We start from the raw sequence: 23,370 nt of genomic DNA on the forward strand, positions 1-23,370 counted from the left end.
AAATCTTTTGCTGCGTATGCAATATTTCCATTTGATCACATACAGAAAAGCATTCATCTTATCATCAAATTAAATTGCAATGTATGTGTTTTTTTTTTGTAAGACGTTTGTAATGAGAACAAAGCCATAAGGTGGAGATGTTAAACCAGTGCCAAGCGTATGATGAGAATATCAGTGTTTTTTCACTTCATATCTTATCACTGGTACATTGCCAATTGATAATGTCTGTTTCAAAACCGTGGAGAACATTTACCGTATGACAGAAGAGAAACAGAAACAGCTGCGTGATAAAACCTGAAAATTATGTCAATATAAACCTGAATATGATTAGATGAAATTACTCTTTCTAAAACTTAAAATGAATGTTTTAAATATTCTCATACATACATACATATGATTGGTAATAATTAAACTCCCAGTAGTTTATTGGCTCTAATGGTTATTTTGTTATACTTAAAGACTGAAAAATCACATTAATATAACATTATTATATTTTATGAGATAGAAGACAAATTCATCTTATTGTGACTGTGTCCTTCAGCTTACTTTAAAAATACTAGCTTTTGAAATTGACTGAATAAAAGGATGGTAAAAACTATGAATTGCATTTTAGCACTTAAAAAAAGGATGTGTTAATTTTAACACACTGTTTGAGTTATTCTTTTTAACACATTATGCGTCATTTTCAACACATTTTGTGTTGATTTTGTATATAATAAATGAAAGGGACAACACAAGTTTTGTTAAAAGTAACACAAAATGATTTGTCCCAGAAATAACAGAGAGATGTGTTCTGTACATTTACGTGATGTCCTTAACTGAACACAAAATGTGTTGTTTGCAACACTTTTAGATAGTATGTAAAGATTTTGTTATGTATAACTAAGACTCCATATAGAGTGCACCTAATGTTATACTAAAATCTATTCAAATCTATTTATACTTAATCAAATATGTGATAACTTCAATAAATGCAAAAAAATCATCTTTCTCATATGTTGTTCTTTTTAAATCTCAAATACAACACAGAGATTTGCACCTGGCAGTAATGCAGACTTCACAGGCAAATTGAAATATGTAAATTTTTCTTGGACAATCTCACATCTAAGACCCATTTTTTTAATTAAACATACAGTATTTGTCATTTGCCAACTTAAATGATCATTGGGTATATCTTTACACAGTCTTCGGTAAGTTCACGTAGATTTAGGCTTGAGCTCCTCCTGCCTTTAAAAAACATTTACTACATACTGTATAAAAATATTGAGAGCACAAATGTTCATCCAAAGTTATTTCCTGTGGCTCAGTGGCTAGAGCATGGCACTAGCAATACCAATGACATGGGTTTGATCCCAGTGGATGTACAAATGTATAATACAATGCAATGTAGATAGTTTTGGATTAAAGTGTCTGGCAAATGCGTAATAACAAATAAATGTTATTCCCTGACACATAAACAGTAAAAGAACATTGCTATGCAATAGAAAAGGCCATCCAGATGTATAGCATGTAAAGTTGACCAGACTGAAGGTCATAGCTGCATGTAGCATAAATAATACATATTAATCCATTTCCATAAAATAACAAATTGCAAATACTGTATATAGAACATGACTATAAAATCTGCATTTACTATCTATAAAAATAATACAATTGTCTAGTAAATTGTCTATATATTCTCAATTTTATCACATATGGTTGAATTTAGGGGAAACAAAGATTAAAATTCTGTCTCATTTACATGCATTTAAATGTATTGTTTGCTTTGTACACGCATTTACAGAATCATCGTTTTTTATTGCCTTTTATTGATTTCATTAATTTGATTGGTTCAGCAGTGCTAAGCTTAAATAATTTGACAAGGTTTGTGTTGTTCTCATGGAAGGAAAGTTCATAAAATCGGAGAAACAAGCACACATTATGTTTGCATCACTTTATTAAGACTGTCAGACAGTTTCTAAAGGTTAATACAAACAAGTATACATTTCTTTGCTATGCTTTTATTACAGATGATCAGGTTGTGTTTGATGAAAATAATATGACTGCTATAAATATTTTATTGAAAGTGTTAGGGATATGTGTAATCCCAAGATTTTGCTTTATAATAACAGAGACTAAATATAATTGGAATTTTGAATTTATTTTGCAACATTAGATATTGATGGTTGATCCGCTTATGGCCAGTTGCAACATTTACAAGCGTCAATGAAGACCAGTCCTGGCTGGCATTTCTGCAGGTATGTGTTTCCACGGAAGCAATGGAAGTAAGTTGTCTCATCAGCAGTGTTGGGGTACAATCCATCTGGTTTACCGACACAGAATGAGTTCATGGGATCTGCGGTTGTGGTGGGACCTGGTGTAGTGGTGGGCTTAGGCCCAAAACCTTTAAAGAGAATGACATAATGCTGAGCAAACAACAGCAGACTGAATACATGGACTAAAAATGGCCTGTTGAATATATTTTCTTGCTCAAATGTGTATCATGTGCAAAGTGATTTACCTAGAGAGTTACGCAAATGGTTGACAAGTGGGTAAGCTCCTTGGGTACAGAAACTCCCTGTAAAATCATCCAGATCTAAGGACCACACTGAGGCTCCGCCCAGATTTAAGGAGTTAAGCCACTGCACCTACTCAAGCAAATATTTATAAAAATAATCAGAATAACAGAAAGCTTGTTAACCGTTCTTCATATTTAGAGGACAGAAGTGAATTTACCTTAGCAGTAAAGCTTTCAAGGTTGTCATAGCCCACCCAGGCCTTTCCTTGAACCAAATATGGGACCTTCTGATTATCAATCCATTCTACCTGGTTAGTGGGTTCCATGGGGCAGATCTAAATAACATTTCAGAACATTTGAGATTTCTTCCAAAATCAAACTTGTGGCTTTCAAAAGTCAAAAAATCAAAAGTATGTGGGTCTGGTGAAGCGATTGTATTAGTGAGGTTTAATAGATGTGATCATAGAAACACTAAAGTGCAAATATAACCAAGCATAAAACCTAACATAAGTCTATAAAATACATTGAAATATCAAGGAAACACTTTCCATAGCTTCTGTTGTCGGCACGCTTCCAACTAAACTGTAAAATGTCACTAATACTATTTATTTTAGGTATTTACTCCATGTGTTAGGCGTGTAAATAACACTTCTTTAATTGTTTAGGCATATCTTAAGATTTATACCATGCACTGTAACAGCGTATCTCAACCGAATGCGATGTGACCTCGCGAGCAATGAAAAAACTGTTCTGAACACTGTTCTGTTTTGTGATTGATTGTCGCGTCCCACCCTTTCTCAAGTATAGATAAACAAATTTCTTATCATAGGTATCTCATTGTATCGCGTTCAGTTATAATGCGGTGTAAATATCAATAACAGCTTTAACTTAACAAACAACCATGGTATATAAGGGATAATCTTCGTCTAGCCGTGCATTAAAGAATTTTAATTCACATCGCTGAGGTTCTTGGCTCCTTGTTGTGCATTAAAATAATTGACTGCCGGGGTAGAAGGGGTGTAACAGGCACTGCCCTTCGTAGGGAGTAGGGCATAAGAATGAAGACTTCATTTGGAATTTTTCCCCATGAGGGTTCAATACGAATACATGTGTCGTTACACAACTGATGGCTAGCCGTAGATTATTCCTTACGTATTCAATTTGCCTCCTGAAGCAAAAGCAGTTGAGTCTCAGAACATATGTTTTAGGTCAAACTTGTTAAAAAAAGTTCATTTAAAAACCTCATAATAGGACCAGTATCCTTCTTCACGTGTGTAGGGACCGGCACCTGCGGGGCCGCTGGCTGGGGCACCAAGGCCTGTATTCGAGGTGGACAGCAAGAATGTGCGTCCAAATGTGGGGAGGGAAATGAGGAGTCTTTCAGCAATAGCTCCTCCTTTCAGCCAGTGTGTCACAGAGGCGTTCTAAACAAAAAAATGATTAAATCACTATTGCTTACTGAAACATTTCATTTGAATTTATTGGTGTTAATCTTACAATGTTGCGCTCAAGGTTGTCCCCACTGTCCAAAGAGCTCTTATAAAGGGGACTGTTGTGTCCTGTCACTTTATCCCAGAATCCATGATAGTCGTAGGTTAAGACGGTCAGGAAGTCCAGCTGACTATAATGACAGGAGGCTTGAAATTAAAAGCCCTTTAATTTACACATGATGTTGTTTTTTTAGCCTAATAAAACTTGGTCAGGTTTAGAAATTTACCCAGCAACTTCAGCGATCTCATATCCCTTTTCAATAACTGACTTTACGGCAGCAACCTTACAAGAAAGAATAAAAGGTGTTTTCTTTGTGTCCAATGCTTCCTTTTCGATAGCTTGCCTCAGTTCCTGGGAAATTTAACACAATTAAAACAACATCAGTCACCGAGAAAATTACAGATTATTTATTACATATGCATCACGTGGATGTCATGTCAGCTACAAGAGAAATGAACATGCTTCAGTAATGAACAATCAGCAGTCTTACCTTGATGAATGTGGTAAACCTCTGCTTGTCCTCGGGAGGGCTTCCATTCTGTCCAGGATACTCCCAGTCTATATCCAAGCCGTCAAAGTTATTGGCACGCAGGAACAACATTGCAGAGCGGATGAATGCCTTGCGGTTTTCTGGAGTTGATACCATTTTAATATATCTGCATTTCAAAAAGGGACTTTAACTTTCTGAATATCCATTTAGTTTTCATTTTAGATTATATTGATGTGTATAGAGCGGGCGGTTTCCCGCACAAGGATTACTGTATTTTAAACCAGGATTAGGCCTTAGCTAAATTAGGACATTTAAAAATAAAAAAAATACTTTTATCCGGCAAATGATGGTGACGAAAGCTCTCGTACAAAGGAGACGGTATTATATTTGAATAGAACCAAAATTTCGCATTCCTCACCAGAATTTAAAACACGACTGAGTTATTTGCCGGAAAAACAAGCCTCAGGTTCACGTGCAGCAGAGGGATAACAGAAATTAGACGTTATCGTTAATAACGCTGTCAATATGGATATTTCTCTTAAATAATGCATCGATTAGTTTCAGAAGACCTGTGTTAAGACCACAGAGCCGTTTCGAGCTTTTTTTTAATTGGTGGATGCACTTTTTGGAGCTTCACAAAATTGCCCCCCATACACTCCCATTCTACCACTTGTAAGAAAAATGATACGTGATATTATAAGTCCGACTGCATTATTCTTCAAAAAGAAATTAATGTTCAGTCAGGATGCCTTGAGGGTGAGTAGAACATTGGAAAATGTTGTCTTTCATTTATTAAACAAACTTCAGTATGATGTTTATTCTGCATCACTTACGGGCTGATTCCATTTGTCAAACCTCCAACAGACAGCATCGTCTTCAGTGTAGGATTTCTATAAATAAGATACAATTATAATATCTTAAATGGACGTTCAACTTTACAAACACAGGCAAATGGGTTTCACATTTGAATCATAAACCACCAAATCAATATACGGATTTACGTTGGCTTATTTAACAAAATCACTTTAATGCAATGCAAAGATTCAATATTGCTATTGAAACAGCTTTCACTTACACATTTTTCAGGTTATTTAGTGACTTGTACATGGCCTCATCGTTCCATTCAATGGTCGTGATTTCATTGGAGGGGCTGATGGTGGCCAGAGCATATACCAAATGGGTGCAGAGGAAGGGATCAACATTCTCTGGGGTGAACTGCCCATTGCCAGGTCTGTACTGGGACCAGTTTGTTACGTAGCACACCAGTTTTGTAGAGGCCACTATGAGAAAAAATTATATCAGTTGTATGTTCACATGGTCTAGATTTGTCATTACTAAATAGACATTCTCACCAATCTGAAGTGTTAGCAGGAAGCCCAGCCCTATGCAAAAGACAATATAGTTATGTATACATTAAAGCAGTCATTAGAAAATAGGATATTTACATTTTCAATTTAAGCATGGAACATACCTGCTAAAAGAGTTAATTTAGTCATGTTAGCGTTGAATCCAAACTCAAATTCTTCAGAACTGTATACTGAGCTGTAAATGTGCAACAAATAAAATTCAAATCACATTTGTCTAAACAGTGCGCAGTGAATGAAAATGACCGGATTTAGAATTCCGTCGTAGAATTGAATCAAAAGATAACTGAAGAAACTTCTTTACCTGTGTCAGTGTAACTGAGAATGGGCCGTTTGGGGAAAACTTCATCCTTTTGTATACTTAGACATTATTAATAGTTCCAAAGTACAGATGATAAGTGGTTATTTCATCAGAACTGAGCAATACATTAATTATACATGTCATAAAACTCGAACATTGTTTTTGATGTTATTATCTTTGAGGTGGTAATGAAAGGTCATGTCATTTCCCTCAAACACATTAAAATGAAGATAATGTTTAATAAAAGATATTAATATTATATAGGTAGGCTATAAAAAATCAGTAACGGCAAGGAATAATCAGAATGAGTTACTTTCCTAACATTACCTAAATCTAGTGGTAGAATAAATAAGGAAAAAAACTAAAATATGCATAGTCATGGCTTTTACATTTATGTTGCTTACCTGTAAGGCAAAGCAATAAATTGTGTGTGCAAAAAATAAACCAATAATTAAATAGCATGGTTGCTTCAAATGGTCAAAAGGTTTTTATTGAAGAATATTTACAAGTGCTGCATTATTCACATTCAGTCCACAGCGGACAGGCTCAGCATTTACAACAGCCGGGGTACATGGTAGTTCAAAGAGACTTACTGACATCACAACCTGAGTGACCTTCAAAGTAAAACTACTTGCGTACCACTCACATACAGCCTTTTTGGAAAATGTTGTAAAATCAGATGATACAAACCACAGACCAGTTTAACAGCTTTTAACATTGAGCTTTGAGCAATGAAGCCTGGCAATGGAGCTCTGAATGAACGAGAGAGAGAGAAAACCTCACTCAAAGTGAAAAACACAGGAATGATTTCAGAGTTGAAAAAAAGAGATACTCATGGGAGTATTACATAGTGCACACAAAGCGTCATTACAAATTGCTTTTTAAAAAAAGTACAAAAGTTTTGGTTTTACAGTCCTAACGTGACTTCTCAATGCTTCTACATTTTCTCAATAATACATCATAATTCGTGATGGGAAAGTGGAGAATCCGCCCGGCTGGTATCAGGTTTGCTTCTAGAACCACTTAAGAGCAATAAATGAATAGCTCACAGCTTTTGGCTGACTCTGTCCTAAATGTCATCGAGTGATCATGAATCAATTTACAGTTAAAAATGCAGAGTAAAATAGATATGCAAAGTAAAAGACAGTTAAAGAAAAGTGAATTTAGAGTTAATAAATAATGTCACGGTACAAAAAAGCAAAGCGAACCGTCACTCACTCCACACACTTATTTACACGAATAACTTTAATACCACAAGACCATTCTGATATAAATATCAGGGGTGTACCACAAGAAATGATTCCTTTTCTTTAGCTGCCCTTCTCCTCAAAGAGTAAAAAAAACAGTGCACACTTCAAGTGTATCTTCATCTCTTTAAAAACAACAGAATCTGTCTTAAACCAAACACATCTGTGTGCCTAGTTACACATTTTATGTCACTTTTAATTCAACCTTGTGTTGTACCTTTTATTTATTTAACACAAAATGACCAAAAATGTGAAAAAACAACAACAACACATTTTTTCATTATTATTTAGCACATCTTTATGAGTGTTTTTTAAGATGTTCCTGGCACTCTATTGAGAAACAAAAGGACGTATTAATTGACTTCTTAAATTACTAATTTAGTCGCAAAATAAATAAATATAAAAACCCAAGTTATACAACAACCTTGGTTTTTAACCAACAAATGGCTTCTCATGTACCTTGCCGGGATTAAAACACCTCATTAACATAGTAAAATAATCATTAACTTTTTTGTCCATGAATGTTATCATCAGCATTGTTCAATGTCCAGCGACGTGCTCTTTTAATGGGAGATTTGCGCCAAGAAAGTAAATAACCAATGAACATCATTTTTTTGTGTAACACTCAAGAAAACAGACAAAGCATAATGGCACAGGGTGATAACAGGGTGATAACGCTGGCAAGCCAAACCCACTTTAACAACAAGACAATCAGCTTCTGTTGTACCGCTGCATTCATTAAGACCTTTCATCTTTAAAAGTAGCACACAAGGGAGAGGCAGATCGCTACGATCATTCTCAGGTCAACACAGATATGAAAAATTGTTCAGAAAAAAAGAATGGTCCGCTCTTGCCTTTAAATACATTGCTTAAAAAAAGTAACAAATTCATTTGGATCCGTTTGTAGTCATGCTGCCATGAAACAGCAAACAAGATTTTGTTTGACTTCGTATGGAATTCCACCAATACATATTAACTTGTGAGAGCTGTTGTTTACAGATTTAACCATTATTGGCAAGGATCTGTTGATAAAATGTATAACACAATCAAAAAGTCTTCCACAAAGACCCTTTTGTATTCTAAAATGGCCAATCATCCTTGTACAAAAGACTTTCATACAAAATTATAAAATGAATATCTTCAACTCCTTACATTTCCACAACTTAACATCCCACGCTACTTATGCATTGCAAAAATTCCTTCCAAAAAAACACCACAGCCCTGTCCCTTTAAAGGAAAACCTGCTCAAATATCTCTGTGATATTAATCAGAATTTTCATTGGCTAAAATCACAGTACAGATGAGCCAATGAGAATGAGCGGCAGTGCAGTTAATATCAAAAGCGTTGTGCAGAGAGGATCTGAAGTGCCGGCCGTGTTCTGAACCATCATTCCAGTTCCTGTGTATCAAACAGACTGATTTTCAGAAAACATACCATGAAGACGAAACTGAACGTTCACCCAAGACTAGTTAGACACTTTAAAACATACAGTAAGTCTGATGTGTGCTGTATACCTGAGTCTCGAGACACAATGGTCTCATGAGCTGCTCCGTCTCCACCATCTCCCCATGAGCGGATCTCAAGAACCACATAACCATTGTCCTTAGGTAAAGGAAGGTTGATGGACGTCTTGCCTTTGTCCAGGATCTTCAAAGCGGACTGGCCTTCATGCTTGTAAAGGACCTGCAAAAATATTTTAGCATCATAAATGAAATTTGTCTTGTAACTCTTGAGATCTCTTAAAGGGACAGTTCACCCAAAAATGGAACTCTGTCATAATTTACTCACCCTCAAGTTGTTCCAAATCTATCTAAATTTCTTTGTTCTTATATTTGGAAGAATGCTTGTAACCAAACAGTTTTTTGGCAACCCTTGACTACCATAGTAGGAAAAACTACAATGGTAATAAAAAGGGACCCAGAACTGTTTGCTTTTCTACATTCTTCAAAATATCTCCTTTTGTGTTCAACAGAACAAAGAAATTTATAAAGCAATGTTCCTACTATGGTAATCGATGGTGGCCAAGAACTATTTGAAATTTATACAGATTTGGAACAACTTGAGGGTGAAAAATGAAGACAGAATTCTCATATTTGGGTGAACTACCTCTTTAAGCATTCTGATATTTTTCATTCATGGTAACTAAAATTTATAGCTCACAGAACAAGAACTGAAATGACTTTGGAAACCATGTGTAAAATGTTGCACAGCAAGGCACAAAGGACTTTCCGAAGCCTCCATAATGTTTTTAATATAAACACAATTTTATTTTGCCTGCTGCAAAGGTGCTTTTTCCCAACCAGTCAGATATTCTCAGGTTTGTGACAGCATGTCACAATGTTTCTGTGTCTGGTTCAAAAGATTCTCTCAGATATCAAGAGTGATAACAAAGGGTTATCTCAAGGGTTTAACTGACAAGTGATTTTCTGATAGAAAAGTTAATAGAATTGGCGAATTGGTGTATGACGTTGTTCTGAACGCCATCAGGATTAAATGTGACCTTGATTTCTATACCAGATCAGATATGAGATGCAAGCGTGCCACATATCACCTCTACACAGAGGTATAAAGGTTTATTAGTTGTTTCGCAATCTTTATTGAGCGGTAGGTTGATTTCTTATTCTCTCCAATATTAGTCTGCTTACCTCACAGGTATGAAACAATATCTCACCATGATTGAAAATGACAACATCTGAAAAAATATTTTCAAGACAAACACGCAGTTATAAATGAGGCACACACACATATCACTTACTTTATAGCCCAGCACGGCCGACTCATTGTCCATGGATTTAACATGATCCCACCTCACGGTAACCCAAGATCCATCAACCTTCCATGAGATGTTACCAGGAGGACGGTTAGGGGCTAGAAATTAAGAGGAAAATGCACACTGGCTTTCACACCGTTCTCAATAACAAGATGAGGAAATGTCAGATTTTCTGTACTCTTAATATTTAATAAGACCAAAAATAGATTTAATAATTAACAAATAGAAATAATTAATTAAATGCATTAATAATTGACAAATAGGTTAACTGTCCAGATTAAACAGCAGTTTACTTCTGTTCGGAAGAATTCAGACACTTTTAAGACGTCATCTATGGTTATTTGTTTCTATCCGAAGCAACATACAGTTCACCGCACTACAAACTGGCAACATTATGAGATTTTTCTAAACTTTTGACCATGATTTATTTACAAAAGTGAGCTGTAGCTTTGTCGATGGAGGTCCTGTGCATCAATGTCGCTTTAGGGTACGCAAAGCTAGGATAAGAGTTCCTCATGTTAGGTTGCCATACCAATTGGTTAAACAATAGCAGATAGTTTTACAGAAATACAACCTTAAGTATTAGGCCACAAACATGTGTTTTAATGACTAAGTGTAAAGTTGTGAGTAAATGTGCTAAAAATGATTGCAATACAGGTGCACAATAAAAACACTGTTTTTCTATTTAAACTGGTACAGAATGCGGCTTGCAATGCCAGTCATTCGCTAGTTTAATTCTCAAAGACAGACTGACAAAATGTATAACTAGAATGCACTGTTAGTTACTCTGGATAATAACATCTGCCGAATGCATGAATGTAAATATATATAGAAAAGAGTTTGGTATGAGAGGGGTCTTACGAGGTTTCTTGGTAATGACTGTGGTCCGAGGGGAGGGTGGGCCGGTTCCAGCACTGTTGTATGCCAGAACAATGACGTGATATAGAGTATTAGGCCTCAGGCCCGTCACCCGTGCAGTGTTCTCAAGTCCTGCCGTTCTCACACGATCCGCAGCAGCTTCCCGTTCATGTTGCCGCCAGTAACGAATCTGTAACCAGTGCAAGACAGCAAAGACTACAGTATGTAATACACATCTATTAATATTGAAACAACAAGGGTGTGAATTGTAAACTTACATACAATAAAAGTGAGTGAACACAACGTAAATGTTTTGTTTAAAATAAACAGATTATGAAAGTTTCAAATAACAAACAAATACCCTTTGATGTCATGGCATTTTATTGCATGGTTTTATCTAAGGCAAGCTGTCCTATCTAGACAACATGTTTGATGATGTGATCTAGATGTGCGGATCATAAAAAGCAAAAGATAACACCACTTATGTTACCATAGTTTACCCCATGGGCAAAGCTCATACAGTATATACCAATGGATCAGTGTTTTGAAGCACAAGAGTCACATTTACTCCATCACACCATTTATGCGGTTCACAATGTTTAACAATCAACCACACACCAACAAATATGTAAGAGATGCAGTATTGAAGCACAAGAGTAAATGTGACTCTTGTGCTTCAAAACACTGATCCATTGGTATATTGTCGGGAGACACTGTTCGGCTAACCTTGAGTTTCTCATGGTTAAATGTAGACCGTTTTATCTGCCACGGGAATTCACTTCCACCATTATAACGGCAGCTTATATTCCACCGGATGCTGATGCCAAGCTTGCTATGAAAGAACTTCATGCAGCCATCAGTAAACAACAGACTGCTCACCCGGAGGCTGCATTTATTGTTGCGGGAGATTTTAATCACTCAAACTTAAAGACAGTGCTCCCTAAATTTCATCAGCATGTTTCCTGCCACACAAGAGGAAACAAAACTTTAGACCATGTCTATACAAACATGGCTGAAGCTTACACCGCAACCCCCCTCCCCCACCTTGGTCAATCTGATCACCTCTCTTTGTTGCTCACCCCCAAGTATTCACCTCTCATTAATCGTGTGAAGCCATCAATGAAGACCATCAAGGTGTGGCCTGCGGGGGCAGACTTCACACTCCAGGAAAGGTTTCTACACACAGACTGGAGAATGTTTGCTTCTCAGGCCACCAGTGGCTCTCACACGGACATTGACAGCTACACCTCCTCTGTATTGGACTACATCAATACCACCATTGATAGTGTCACAACTCAAAAGCAGATCACCATATACCCTAATCAGAAGCCATGGATGAACAAGGAAGTGCGCCTCCTGTTGAAAGCACGCAACACCGCCTTCAGATCAGGTGATGCACAGGCCTATAGTACTTCCAGGGCAAATCTGAAGAGGGGCATCAAAAAGGCCAAGCACTGCTACAAGTTGAAGCTAGAGGAGCATTTTACCAATTCTGACCCTCGACGCATGTGGCAGGGCATCCAGGCCATTAGTGACTATAAACCCAACCACTCCATCCCCATAACCACAGATGCTGCCTTTCTGAACGAGCTTAATGACTTTTATGCACGCTTTGAGAGAGACAATAAGGAACCCGCCACCAGGCTCACACCTTCCACCGACCACCCAATCATCACAGTAAATTCCACAGATGTTTTCACTGCACTAAGCCGGATAAATGCGCGCAAGGCTGCTGGCCCTGACGGCATCCCTGGTCGCGTACTCCGGGCATGTGCGGAGCAGCTCGCTGGGGTCTTCACGGACATCTTCAACCTGTCCCTCGCCCAAGCAGTTGTTCCAGCATGTTTCAAATCCACCTCCATTGTGCCCATTCCAAAACATTCCAGCCCGACATGCCTGAACGACTACCGCCCTGTAGCACTCACACCCATTGTTATGAAGTGCTTTGAGCGGCTGGTCCTGTCACACCTAAAAGACTCTTTACCATCCACACTGGACCCATACCAATTTGCCTACCGTAGCAATAGGAGCACAGATGATGCAGTGTCCATGGCGCTGCACTCAGTGCTCACACATCTGGACAATAAGGACACTTATGCACGCATGCTGTTTGTAGACTTCAGCTCTGCATTCAATACCGTAATCCCTTCCAAGCTAATCATCAAACTTGGAAACCTAGGCATTAACAATACAACCTGCAACTGGATTATGGATTTCCTGACGAACAGGCCTCAGCTTGTTAGGTTAGGCCACATCTGCTCCACCACAACCACCCTTAACACTGGTGTACCACAGGGCTGCGTACTGAGCCCCTTTCTCTACTCCCTTTTCACACTCGACTGCAGGCCTGTGAATGGATCTAACTCCCTCATCAAGTTTGCAGACGATACAACAGTGATTGGTCTCATCAGCAACAACGATGAGACTGCTTACAGGGAGGAGGTACGGCACCTGGCCACATGGTGCTCAAACAACAACCTGCTCCTTAACACTTCAAAGACAAAGGAGATCATCGTGGACTTCAGGAAGGCGAAAGGAGGCACACACGACCCCATCCACATTAACGGGACGGCTGTTGAACGTGTTTCCAGTTTTAAGTTCCTGGGGACCCACATTTCGGAGGACCTGTCCTGGACCACCAACACCTCATGCCTGGTCAAGAAGGCTCACCAGCGTCTCTTCTTTCTGAGGACACTGAAGAAGAACCAACTGTCTTCAACTATCCTGGTGAACTTCTATCGCTGCACGATAGAGAGCATCCTGACCAACTGTGTCACAGTCTGGTACGGGAACTGTTCTGTTGCTGAGCGCAAGGCACTGCAGCGGGTGGTGAAAACAGCCCAGCGCATCACAGGAACTACACTCCCTTCCATTGAGGACATCCAGAAGAAACGCTGTCTGCGTCGAGCTCGCAGCATTCTCAAGGACTCCTCTCACCCCGCTCATAGACTGTTTACTCTCCTGCCTTCCGGTAGGCGCTTCAGGTGCCTCCGGGCAAGAACCAGCAGACTAGGAAACAGCTTTTTTCCCAGAGCTGTTTCATTATTGAACTCTGCTCCCCACTGATTTCACTACCCTCATAACTTTAACTTAATGCTGCTATTACAATGTTTACATTGCACTACAGGGCTGCCATGCATGACGGAACTGTACACACCAGTACTTCATGTATCTGCTCTACCGGACTGTTTACACGCATCATTTGCACTCTATACTGCTCACTTGCACACAAGGAACATTACACTGAATGCTCATTTGCACTAATGGACTACTTTCATAACTGCATTAACTCATCTACTGCACTGTAACTTTCATAACTGCATTAACTCATCTACTGCACTGTAACTTTCATAACTGCATTAACTCATCTACTTCACTGTAACCTTAATACCTGCATTAACTCATCTACTGCACTGTAACTTTAATAACTGCACTAACTCACCTACTGCACTGTAACTCATCTATTGCATTATTGCATCTATCGCATAACTAACTGCATCTACTCATCTATTGCACTATAACTTCAATAACTGCATTAACTCATCTACTGCACTGTGACTGTATATCTGCATCTACTCATGTATTGCACCGTACCTTTAATAACCACATTAACTCATCTACTGCACTGTAACTTTAATAACCACATTAACTCATCTACTGCACTGTAACTTTAATAGCTAATGTCTGTAACTAATGCACACTCAAGTCACTTGCACTATTGTATAGTCTATATTGTTATCTGTTCATAACCTCCTGTACATTAATGTTCACAGTATATAGCCTTCTGTATATATTGTTCATAGTACATACCGATTGTCATATTTTCATAGTACATGCCCAACGTAAATTATTTCCCTAATATTGTATTCTGTATTTATTCACACTGTATATCTGCACTTGCTAATTGCACTTCTGGTTAGACCTAAACTACATTTCGTTACACTGTACCTGTATATGTGTAATGACAATAAAGTTGAATCTAATCATCTAATCTAATTAAAGGCAGAATGTTGTCTGGACTGACCTCATAACCCCGAAGAACTCCATTAATGCTCAGATGTTGAATGGGCTCCCAGGACACCTGAATCTCAAATGCGTTCAGTGCAGTTGCGTTAATTCTCCGTGGGGACGTGGTAGGTTCTAAGAGAGACCAAAATAAATAGACATGAATATAGCTGTAGCTCAGTGGTAAGAGCATTGCAAGGTTGTGGGTTATATCCCAGGGGATTGCACATACCTAAGTTTAAATGTATAGGATAATGCAATGTAAGTCGCTTTGGATAAAAGCGTCTGCCAAATGCATAAATGTAAATGTATATCACAGATGATTTAAGAACAATTAAGGAGCTTATTTAAGTTTTATCAAATAGGTTTATTTAGAACACATGCTTCCTTTTTCTGACACTTAAAGTATTTATTATGAAAAAAGATGGTTTCAACAAATGCACTTTTAACATCAATGGTATGTGGTTGGTTTTGATATAGGTAGGGGCAATATTTTATTTTCTCGTTGTGAACACATTAGTATATTGCACATTTCTAATTAAAATTTTTAATAGATGTAAATACTTATATACAAATTACATGTCGGCGTTACATTAGTTTTATATTTCCATTCTATATTTTATATTTAAACATGAAGAGTTAACTCTGTTCTAAAAAAAATAAAAAACCTTGTTTTTATTGTGGATTCCAATATGACTTAAACTGCATTTAAGTTAATAAGTAATAACAAAAAAGTACAGCTAAATAACACAATGACACAGCATAAAACATGAACGCCGGATATCTGTTTAAAAAAACATTCATCTTTCTTATTTTGCACAATCGTTGACAAGATTTGCAATTCATTAAGTTCTACACCAATATAATTGTGTACATGACATCAAATCTTGAATCTTAAAATACAACTTATACATATTTTCTCTTGTACTGTGAAATTTCAGTTGATCAGTTTTTTTTAGTTTGAAGGTTGTTTTTTTAAGTATTTGTACACCACCACTAGTCAGTAGCATTGTGTGTAATTTGTCCACTTGTGTATATGAAATAAAGAACAAAGTCTAATCACAATTTGAATCAAAAGCTAAATAAAACATGTAATTTCTCATGAAGTTATCCCTTTAAATTAGTTTTTTTTGTTTGCTCTCTTGTGGTGCAAGGAATCTAAGCAAAAGCATATAACACAACAGTGAAATAATGTATATATTATATATATATTATATTATATATATTATAACCCAAAATACGTTTATTTTAAAGGTCACAAAACATTCAAAATAATAGTGAATATCTCTCACCCTCTTCTGCAGAATGCACTACAGCAATCTGGCTAAAAGGACCCTCTCCTTTCTTGTTGTAGGCCTTGATTCTGACTTCAAACGGGCAGTAGGCTGACAGAGTCTCATTGCTGTAGACGTATCGTGAAGACTCGACATGTGGTACCCTTACCACAGTCCAAGTTGGCAAGCCTTGCTTTCTGAATGCCAGGATATAACCAAAGCCATCTCCATTTTGATACTCTCTGGCCATGGGCTACAAATCATTAAAGCAGAAATCGTGTTAGAAAGGTGACCTGTGCTCTGTTCACAACCTTTGATGCTAAATACAAATTTGCAAGTATAAAGCAAGTAAAATATGCAATGAGAGCACTGAGATCTATTGCACTTACTGTCCACGTAATGATGAGTTCATTACGGTTTCCACCACCTCCACCAAGTCCGCTGGGCGCCACGGTTGGTGCTGCAAGACAAAATAAACAGTTCTTTTTCTAGTTCAGTAGAAAGGAAATATTCATATTGGATGTCAGTTTGATTCAAAAGTCTGATTGCTATTCAATACTAATACATTTGCGATGATTTTCTGACCTGCTTGCTTGGTCCGGAAAGGCTGGCAAGGCATGCTTGGTTCTCCACTACCCAGGATGTTGCTGGCAATGACCAAGAATTCGTAGTCCATCCAGGGTCGAAGATCCATCACACGTGCAGACTCAGCATTTCCTTCAATGTTCAGTGGGTCTGTTGGAGTCATATGCATATGATGAAAGGTAAACGTGAATAATGCTATGACAGACAAATATATATGACAAAATATCTAGCTATTGCTTTTATGGAAAAAACTACACGGGTATAACACATTTATAAAAAATCTGACATTTTGATCACATATATATAAAAACGTGTTATTTAACGTGTACCAGCGATATTTAAATATGCAGCTTAAATATCCTTTAAACTGAAGGCATAAAGTGTGCATAAAATGTGTTTGTAAATCATCTGAACTAGCTGTGATCTCACCTGTCCTCATCCTCTTCCAGTCATGAGTGTGCACTGAGCGGCCCATGATGACGTACTTGCCAATGGGACTGTGGTTGTCATATCCACGGCTCCATCTTAACTCAATGGATGTGTCATTGACACTTGTCACTACCAAACCTCCAGGAGGGCCAGGTGGACCTGCAAAGAATAGAAGAGAGAGAATTGAGTCTCAACTTTTAGCTTTGTGAGAAAATCTACAATACTATTTCCTTAGACTTACTCACTTTATATACACATATAGTTAAGTCTGTAATGCTTTCATTTGTAAAAATGAAAAAATAATCCAACGTTAAGAAAGTGCGCAATTTAAATTTCACAGTTCCACTCATAAATTCTCATAGGAGATTGTGTCTAGAGTTACCCAGAGCTGAAACTGTAGGAAATAGAGTTATGGAACAGGCTGGTAAAAACGCATCACTCCTTGTAGGGACAGTCCACCCAAAAATGAACATTCTGTCATGAATTTATCATCCTCAAGTTGTTCCAAACCTGTTCATAATTCATTGTTCTGTTGAACACAGAGAAAGATATTTAGATGAATCTTAGCAACCATTGACTACCATAGTAGAATTTTTTTGTATATTCAAAAAGATAATTTGAAGAATTTAGGAAAAAAACAGTCCTGGGCACCTTTGAATAACATATTTTTTGACTACCCCAGAGAGGTCAGTTGCTAACATTCTTCTAAATATCTTTCTCTGTGCTCAACAGAACACCGGTATGGAACTACTTGAGTTTGAGTAATTCAGGACAGAATTTTTTTATTTTTTGGTGGAGTTTCCCTTAAACCAGCTAGACGTTCTCACCCCTCACGACCAGCCTGGCTGAGGCCACCGCGCTGTCCACCACCGTCTGGGCCGTGCAGGTATACGTGCCAGCATGACTGAGCTGTCCGTTTACTATCATCAGGTCTCCGATAGTCTCTTTCTGTAGAAAGTTGCAGAAAGTGATAACAGTCCAAAGTAAATTGTATTAAAGAATTTATGCCACTTCAACTTCAAAAGAGCAATTACTGTGTTTTTTATTAGGTGCCTAATATGGGGAAGATGCAAATTTAGATTTTAAAATGGACTCCGCTAAGGTCGTAGCTCACATAATCAACGAAATACTAATCATATATAAAAGGGATTTTCTTTCCAGTAAATCCTATTAAAATAATCTTTAATAGGATTAAAGATTCGTGGCTGGTATTGGAATACAAATTCGGTTCAACTAATCTTGCTCATTTTAAACTTTAAGAACACAAACAGATTTTTTATATTTTATATAAAGTGTGATGCTTTTTATTGAAAAACCTGAAACTTGTATCACACTAAAGGGGCTTATTTCGCAATAACAGCCGGCTGCTTGTACATTACACCGCTTAATACACGGCTACTTGCCATATGAGAATAAAACTGGACATAAAATGTGAATTTGAAATATTTTATAAGCTAATTTTTACCGAATGCAGACCTACCGCAGGGAAAAAACGTTTACTTTTGGTTTTGAAGTAAGAAACAACATTCAAACGTCACAAACAGGCAAATTGGTTATACCATTTGTAAATATAATGTCATATATGTTATTAAAAGACATATCTATAATAATTTTTGTGTAATATTAAACTACCCTCCTCAAAATGATTTGCAGCACCCGGGTCACAGGGTAATATTAGTTTGAGGGGGGTTTGTTATTTGAAAAGAACAACCCTTGGAATGTCGCGACTGACCAATCAGAATCAAGCATTCAAAAAAGCTGTGTATTAAATACCATTAACTTTATATTATTTATATTTTCATTTTTTGTTGTATTTGGAGCAGACCTGACCTACATTTCACTGCAGGTTGTATATTCTCTATATAACTTCTCTATGTGACAAATTAAAATCTTGAATATTGAAACATTACAGCGTTTGGCTAGAAATCTGGAAGATAAATTAAACACTTTTTGTGGACACCATAGACCCCCTGTCATTTATGGCAATATCTGACCGTACTTCATTGACATTTGCCAAGCAACAGAAAACATCAAATTTCAAACTAACAGAGCAAAGTATTCAGTGTTTGAAAACTGAAGCCTAATACACAATTTTAACAGCCAAAAATGTAGACTCACCCCGTCGATGCGGCGATAGTGTCCATTGGGTTCCTCTAGGTCCAGCAGAACCCCATTGAAAGACCAGGTGAAGGTGAGATCCATAGTAGGGTCATGTGATGAATGGCATTGAAGGGTGGCATTTTCACCCTTATTGATATCTGCATTAGAGGGCGCTAGTGTGATTTTTGTGGCATCTGTTTGGAAAAAAACAACCTTGAGATACACTGCAAGCCCAAAACAGTGCAGATTTCCAAAATTCCACATCATTAATTATTTTTGAGATTCATTTTACATGCAAATAAAGAAATCAAAAATGCCAGAATGCTTGCCATCAAAGCATCAATAAATGTGAACCTGGACCACAAAACCAGTCTTAAGTAGCACAGGAATATTTGTGGCAATAGCCAACAAAACATTTTATGGGTCAAAATTATCAATTTTTCTTTTTTGACAAAAGATCATGTGCCATGAAGATATTTTGTGAATTTCATACCGTAAATACATAAAAAAAACTTTTGTTATTTTTGCAATGTTAAGGGACAACTTTAAAGGCGATTTTCTCAGTATTTTCTCAGTATTCGGTATTTGAGAAACCCTCGGGTTCCAGAGTTTAAACAGTTGTATCTCGGACAAATATCCCATAGTCCGATCCTAACAAACCGTCCATCAATGGAAAGCTTACTTATTCAGCTTATTTAAAAAAATGGACCCATATGACTGATCTTGTTACCCTGGGTCACAAATGCACAGATGCATACTGAGTGCATGGATGGCTAAAAATAGTCATACAAATTTCAGTTAAACAAACTATATGACATTACACTATTTCTATTTAATTATATTAGTTCATTAAACATAATCTGTATAAAACCACGTATGTAAACACTCACTAATATCAGTTTAAGTTTCAACAGGTAACTCACTAAAAAAGAGTTTAACAATGTTACCTCTGACAGACAGGTGTCCTGTGCTATTGGCTTTGCCCAGGTAGTTCTCTGCAAAACAGGTGTACTTTCCCTCATCAGCACGACTGATATTATAGATCCACAGCATCCCATCTGGAGTGACTTTTATCCTGGATAGAGTTAATGACATGGTCTTTCTGAAAGCTTTCTGTATTCAAAGCAAACTGCATAACCACAACAGAGGTAAATGGACTCATCATCTGACCAAACACATCAAAAACCCACAAAAGCCATTTCTATGTGTGATTAATAAAATGTGTGTATTAGTCTTTGTGTTAAATGCAGTGTTTAGCAAATTTAAGAACTGGTGGCATTTTAATGTATAAGATAGAATTCACATTAAATTACTCATTTATTTCCTGGCTCAATTGGAAGGCCTTTTGGTAAAATGAGCATTCTGGGTAATGTAGTTTTTAATTCAGGTTCAACTATATATAGACATCTTTGCAAACCTTAACTTATATTTTTGATAAATCCCATTATGTGTTTAAGGGTGATTCATTTAAAACATTATTTTTTTATTATTAGAGCAAACACAAAAACAAGCTACTTCCTTAAGTTGACTTTGGAATCTTAATTCAGATTGAATTCAAATTCAGAAACCAAAGTGAAATCTAAAGGTCTTTTAGGAAATCATAAACAATCGTTAATTATGAATCACATGGTCTGACTGTATTACCTGGTGCTGTTGGTCAGCAGTTCTGTGCCACGACTCCAGAAGAGAGTCGGTTTAGGAGCAGCACGAGGTTTACACTCCATTTTAACCTGTCCTCCACGGGCCGAAGGGAGCAGTTTACGCACCGGATTTAACCTGAAATCTGGTGCCTGGACTGAAGAACAAGAGAACAGGGCATGAAGGGAAGGAAAGGAGATGGAGAGGTTTAAACGCACATCACACTATGGGTCAGGCATGACTGGGTGGGCAAGGAGGATGTGAAGTGCATTAGGGTAGATAACAGGAGAAAAATGTCAATGCTTATGCAACAATATTCTAATTGATTAAAGTTTCCTGTCAAGTAACACCTTTGAACAAATCAGAACAACCTATACACAGCAAATTTTGTCTAGAAACACTTAGAACACCTCGGTCAAACTATATAATAAATATGATATTAAAACTGAGTTAAAATGCCTGCCATTAAGAAATTGAGAATCTAGTAAATGCTCTTTTTTTGGACTCTAATCTAAACTTTCCGTATTAAAAAATGTAAGCGATACATTAAAGGTTTGATCAAGGTTTTACCAAAAAATAATCAATTAAAAAATGTATGTCAAATATTGTTATTTATTTACAGTTATATAATATATATTTATACAGTTTAAGCATTTAAATGAATAAAAAAATACATATTTTAACTATATTTGTACAAACCCAGGTTTAAAAACCACACTATTATGTACTTCTCATACATTTAAAAATGATGTTTTGTTTGCTCACCTTGAACACGTAGCTCAGCGTTGGAGTAAATGGTTCCATGTTTGTTTTCGGCCACACACTGATACATCCCTGAATCATCCAGGGCGAGGTTACCGATCCTCAGTCGGCCATTATTCACTTCCACACGGTCCTGCGTGCAGACAAGTGTTAAAATTCTGATTCTTCTCCAGTTAACCACAGGCTACTTGAGATCATGCACCATCAACGCCAGCAGAGGGCCTCCATCTCTTGACATACTTCCAGTTATACAGATAATGAGCAGATTATTTACTGTCACACCTTGTTGCCCTCGAGACATGATGAGTTTTCTAAAAATGAGCTTGCATATTTCAGTCTGACTCCCGACAGCTAAAGGTTCTGTTCGTTTCTGATAACAGACACAGTGTGTGATAAGGGGGTCACACAGTGGTGTGTGTTGCTGACCTGTGTGCTGAGGGCCTGTCCGTTGCGCAGCCAGCGGATGGTGGGTCTCGGTTTGCCGGCAGCTGCGCAGCTCCACTGCAGTTCCGAACTGATCTCCACTTCGGAGTCGCTCATTACCTGAAGCCACTCAGGCTGGGCTGTGAAGTGACACACACACACATTCATATCACTTATATTCATATTCTACACTTCTTTGTATTTCATACAGCACGTCTAATGAAGTATAACAAGTGAACGACTTAATGTTAATATGAAAAACATTAAGTCAAATTTATTCATTCATTTCTATCTTCATATCCATAAGTCCATATGTACATTGTTACACCATTCTGCATACATATATATTTGGCATTTAGGGACACGTCCGAAAATGTCCCCATGATGTTAACAGCAGCAGATATCATATCAGCACTGACTGTACGCCTACCCTGCACAGAGATGCGTCCCTGATGTGTTTCCCGGCCCTCTGAGTTGTAGACCTCACATTCATACATGCCCTCATCCTCAAAGTTCAGTTCAGGAATAATCAGGATGGGCCCGTCTACGATGGCCACCTTAGGTGGCAAGACCCCATCAACCTTCCTCCAGCGAGTCTTAGGAATGGGACTAAGGGAGGAACCAAAGTAAAGAGGGAGAGAAAGAAAAAAGAAAAGAGGTCTGATTTGCATAGCTGTTTTTAACTAAAAATCTACTTAAATCGATGTAGTCAAATCTCCAAAGAGAAGTATCTCTAAGCGTAGAGACACTTACTTGCCATAGGCAAAACATTCAAGCTGTGTGGTGTGTCCTGTTAAAGCATAAGTCTCAGGAGGAAAACGCACTCGGATGTTTGGGGCAGATTTCCTTGGGTTTGCTGTAGAACCAAAGGGAAAGAATAAAACCAAGCACGCTATATTAATTGTATTTATGAGTTCATATAAGTACCAATTTTTTTTTATCATGTATGCATGATGATTATTTGAATAAACACATAATGTGCTTAAAAAGAGCGTCTTGGTGGCAGCATTGCCCTTTACAAATTTTGTACGACTAATTTGCTAGGAAACCTATTTGCCAGAGAATACAGATGTTTTAAATGATATTCTAATGTAAGCAGGTGGAATTTAACCAAAGCATTAAAATGTGTTTCAGC

The 23,370-nt window shown here is 37.4% G+C and overlaps 2 protein-coding genes across 2 annotated transcripts in view; both read right to left on the reverse strand.

The window, feature by feature from the left end:
* Positions 1–1,831: 1,831 nt before the first annotated feature.
* Positions 1,832–5,974, reverse strand: chia.1 (chitinase, acidic.1). Its single transcript, XM_056734764.1, has 11 exons — positions 5,950–5,974; positions 5,831–5,860; positions 5,554–5,758; positions 5,312–5,368; positions 4,479–4,644; positions 4,215–4,339; positions 3,995–4,118; positions 3,739–3,921; positions 2,716–2,832; positions 2,501–2,627; positions 1,832–2,383 (listed from the first exon to the last, which is right to left on the reverse strand). Exons 1-11 carry the CDS (start codon positions 5,972–5,974, stop codon positions 2,175–2,177), a joined length of 1,368 nt encoding a protein of 455 aa, XP_056590742.1. The 3' UTR covers positions 1,832–2,174.
* Positions 5,975–6,623: 649 nt separating this feature from the next.
* Positions 6,624–23,370, reverse strand: part of cntn2 (contactin 2) — a 31,234-nt gene continuing 14,487 nt past the window's right edge. The window contains exons 7-23 of the mRNA XM_056734763.1: positions 22,989–23,091; positions 22,666–22,844; positions 22,239–22,375; positions 21,816–21,945; positions 21,057–21,207; positions 20,360–20,487; positions 19,431–19,606; positions 18,140–18,260; positions 17,313–17,471; positions 16,884–17,033; positions 16,688–16,758; positions 16,317–16,551; positions 15,044–15,159; positions 11,023–11,209; positions 10,147–10,259; positions 8,906–9,074; positions 6,624–8,789 (exon numbers count right to left, since the gene is read on the reverse strand). Coding sequence (XP_056590741.1) covers positions 8,680–8,789; positions 8,906–9,074; positions 10,147–10,259; positions 11,023–11,209; positions 15,044–15,159; positions 16,317–16,551; positions 16,688–16,758; positions 16,884–17,033; positions 17,313–17,471; positions 18,140–18,260; positions 19,431–19,606; positions 20,360–20,487; positions 21,057–21,207; positions 21,816–21,945; positions 22,239–22,375; positions 22,666–22,844; positions 22,989–23,091 — 2,435 coding nt within the window. The 3' untranslated portion in view covers positions 6,624–8,679. The remainder of the gene's footprint in view (positions 8,790–8,905; positions 9,075–10,146; positions 10,260–11,022; positions 11,210–15,043; positions 15,160–16,316; positions 16,552–16,687; positions 16,759–16,883; positions 17,034–17,312; positions 17,472–18,139; positions 18,261–19,430; positions 19,607–20,359; positions 20,488–21,056; positions 21,208–21,815; positions 21,946–22,238; positions 22,376–22,665; positions 22,845–22,988; positions 23,092–23,370) is intronic.

This window comes from Triplophysa dalaica, chromosome 21 (genome assembly GCF_015846415.1).
Source record: "Triplophysa dalaica isolate WHDGS20190420 chromosome 21, ASM1584641v1, whole genome shotgun sequence".
In the NCBI taxonomy this organism is placed as follows: Eukaryota; Metazoa; Chordata; class Actinopteri; order Cypriniformes; family Nemacheilidae; genus Triplophysa; species Triplophysa dalaica.

Coding starts and splice junctions, on each gene's coding strand:
- chia.1 (XM_056734764.1), bottom strand. CDS start 5,974: ATGACTAAATTAACTCTTTTAGCAG. Junction 5,369..5,553: donor CTAAATAACCTGAAAAATGT/GTAAGTGAAAGC, acceptor TCTTATTTATAG/AAATCCTACACTGAAGACGA. Junction 4,119..4,214: donor GAGATCGCTGAAGTTGCTGG/GTAAATTTCTAA, acceptor CTGTCATTATAG/TCAGCTGGACTTCCTGACCG.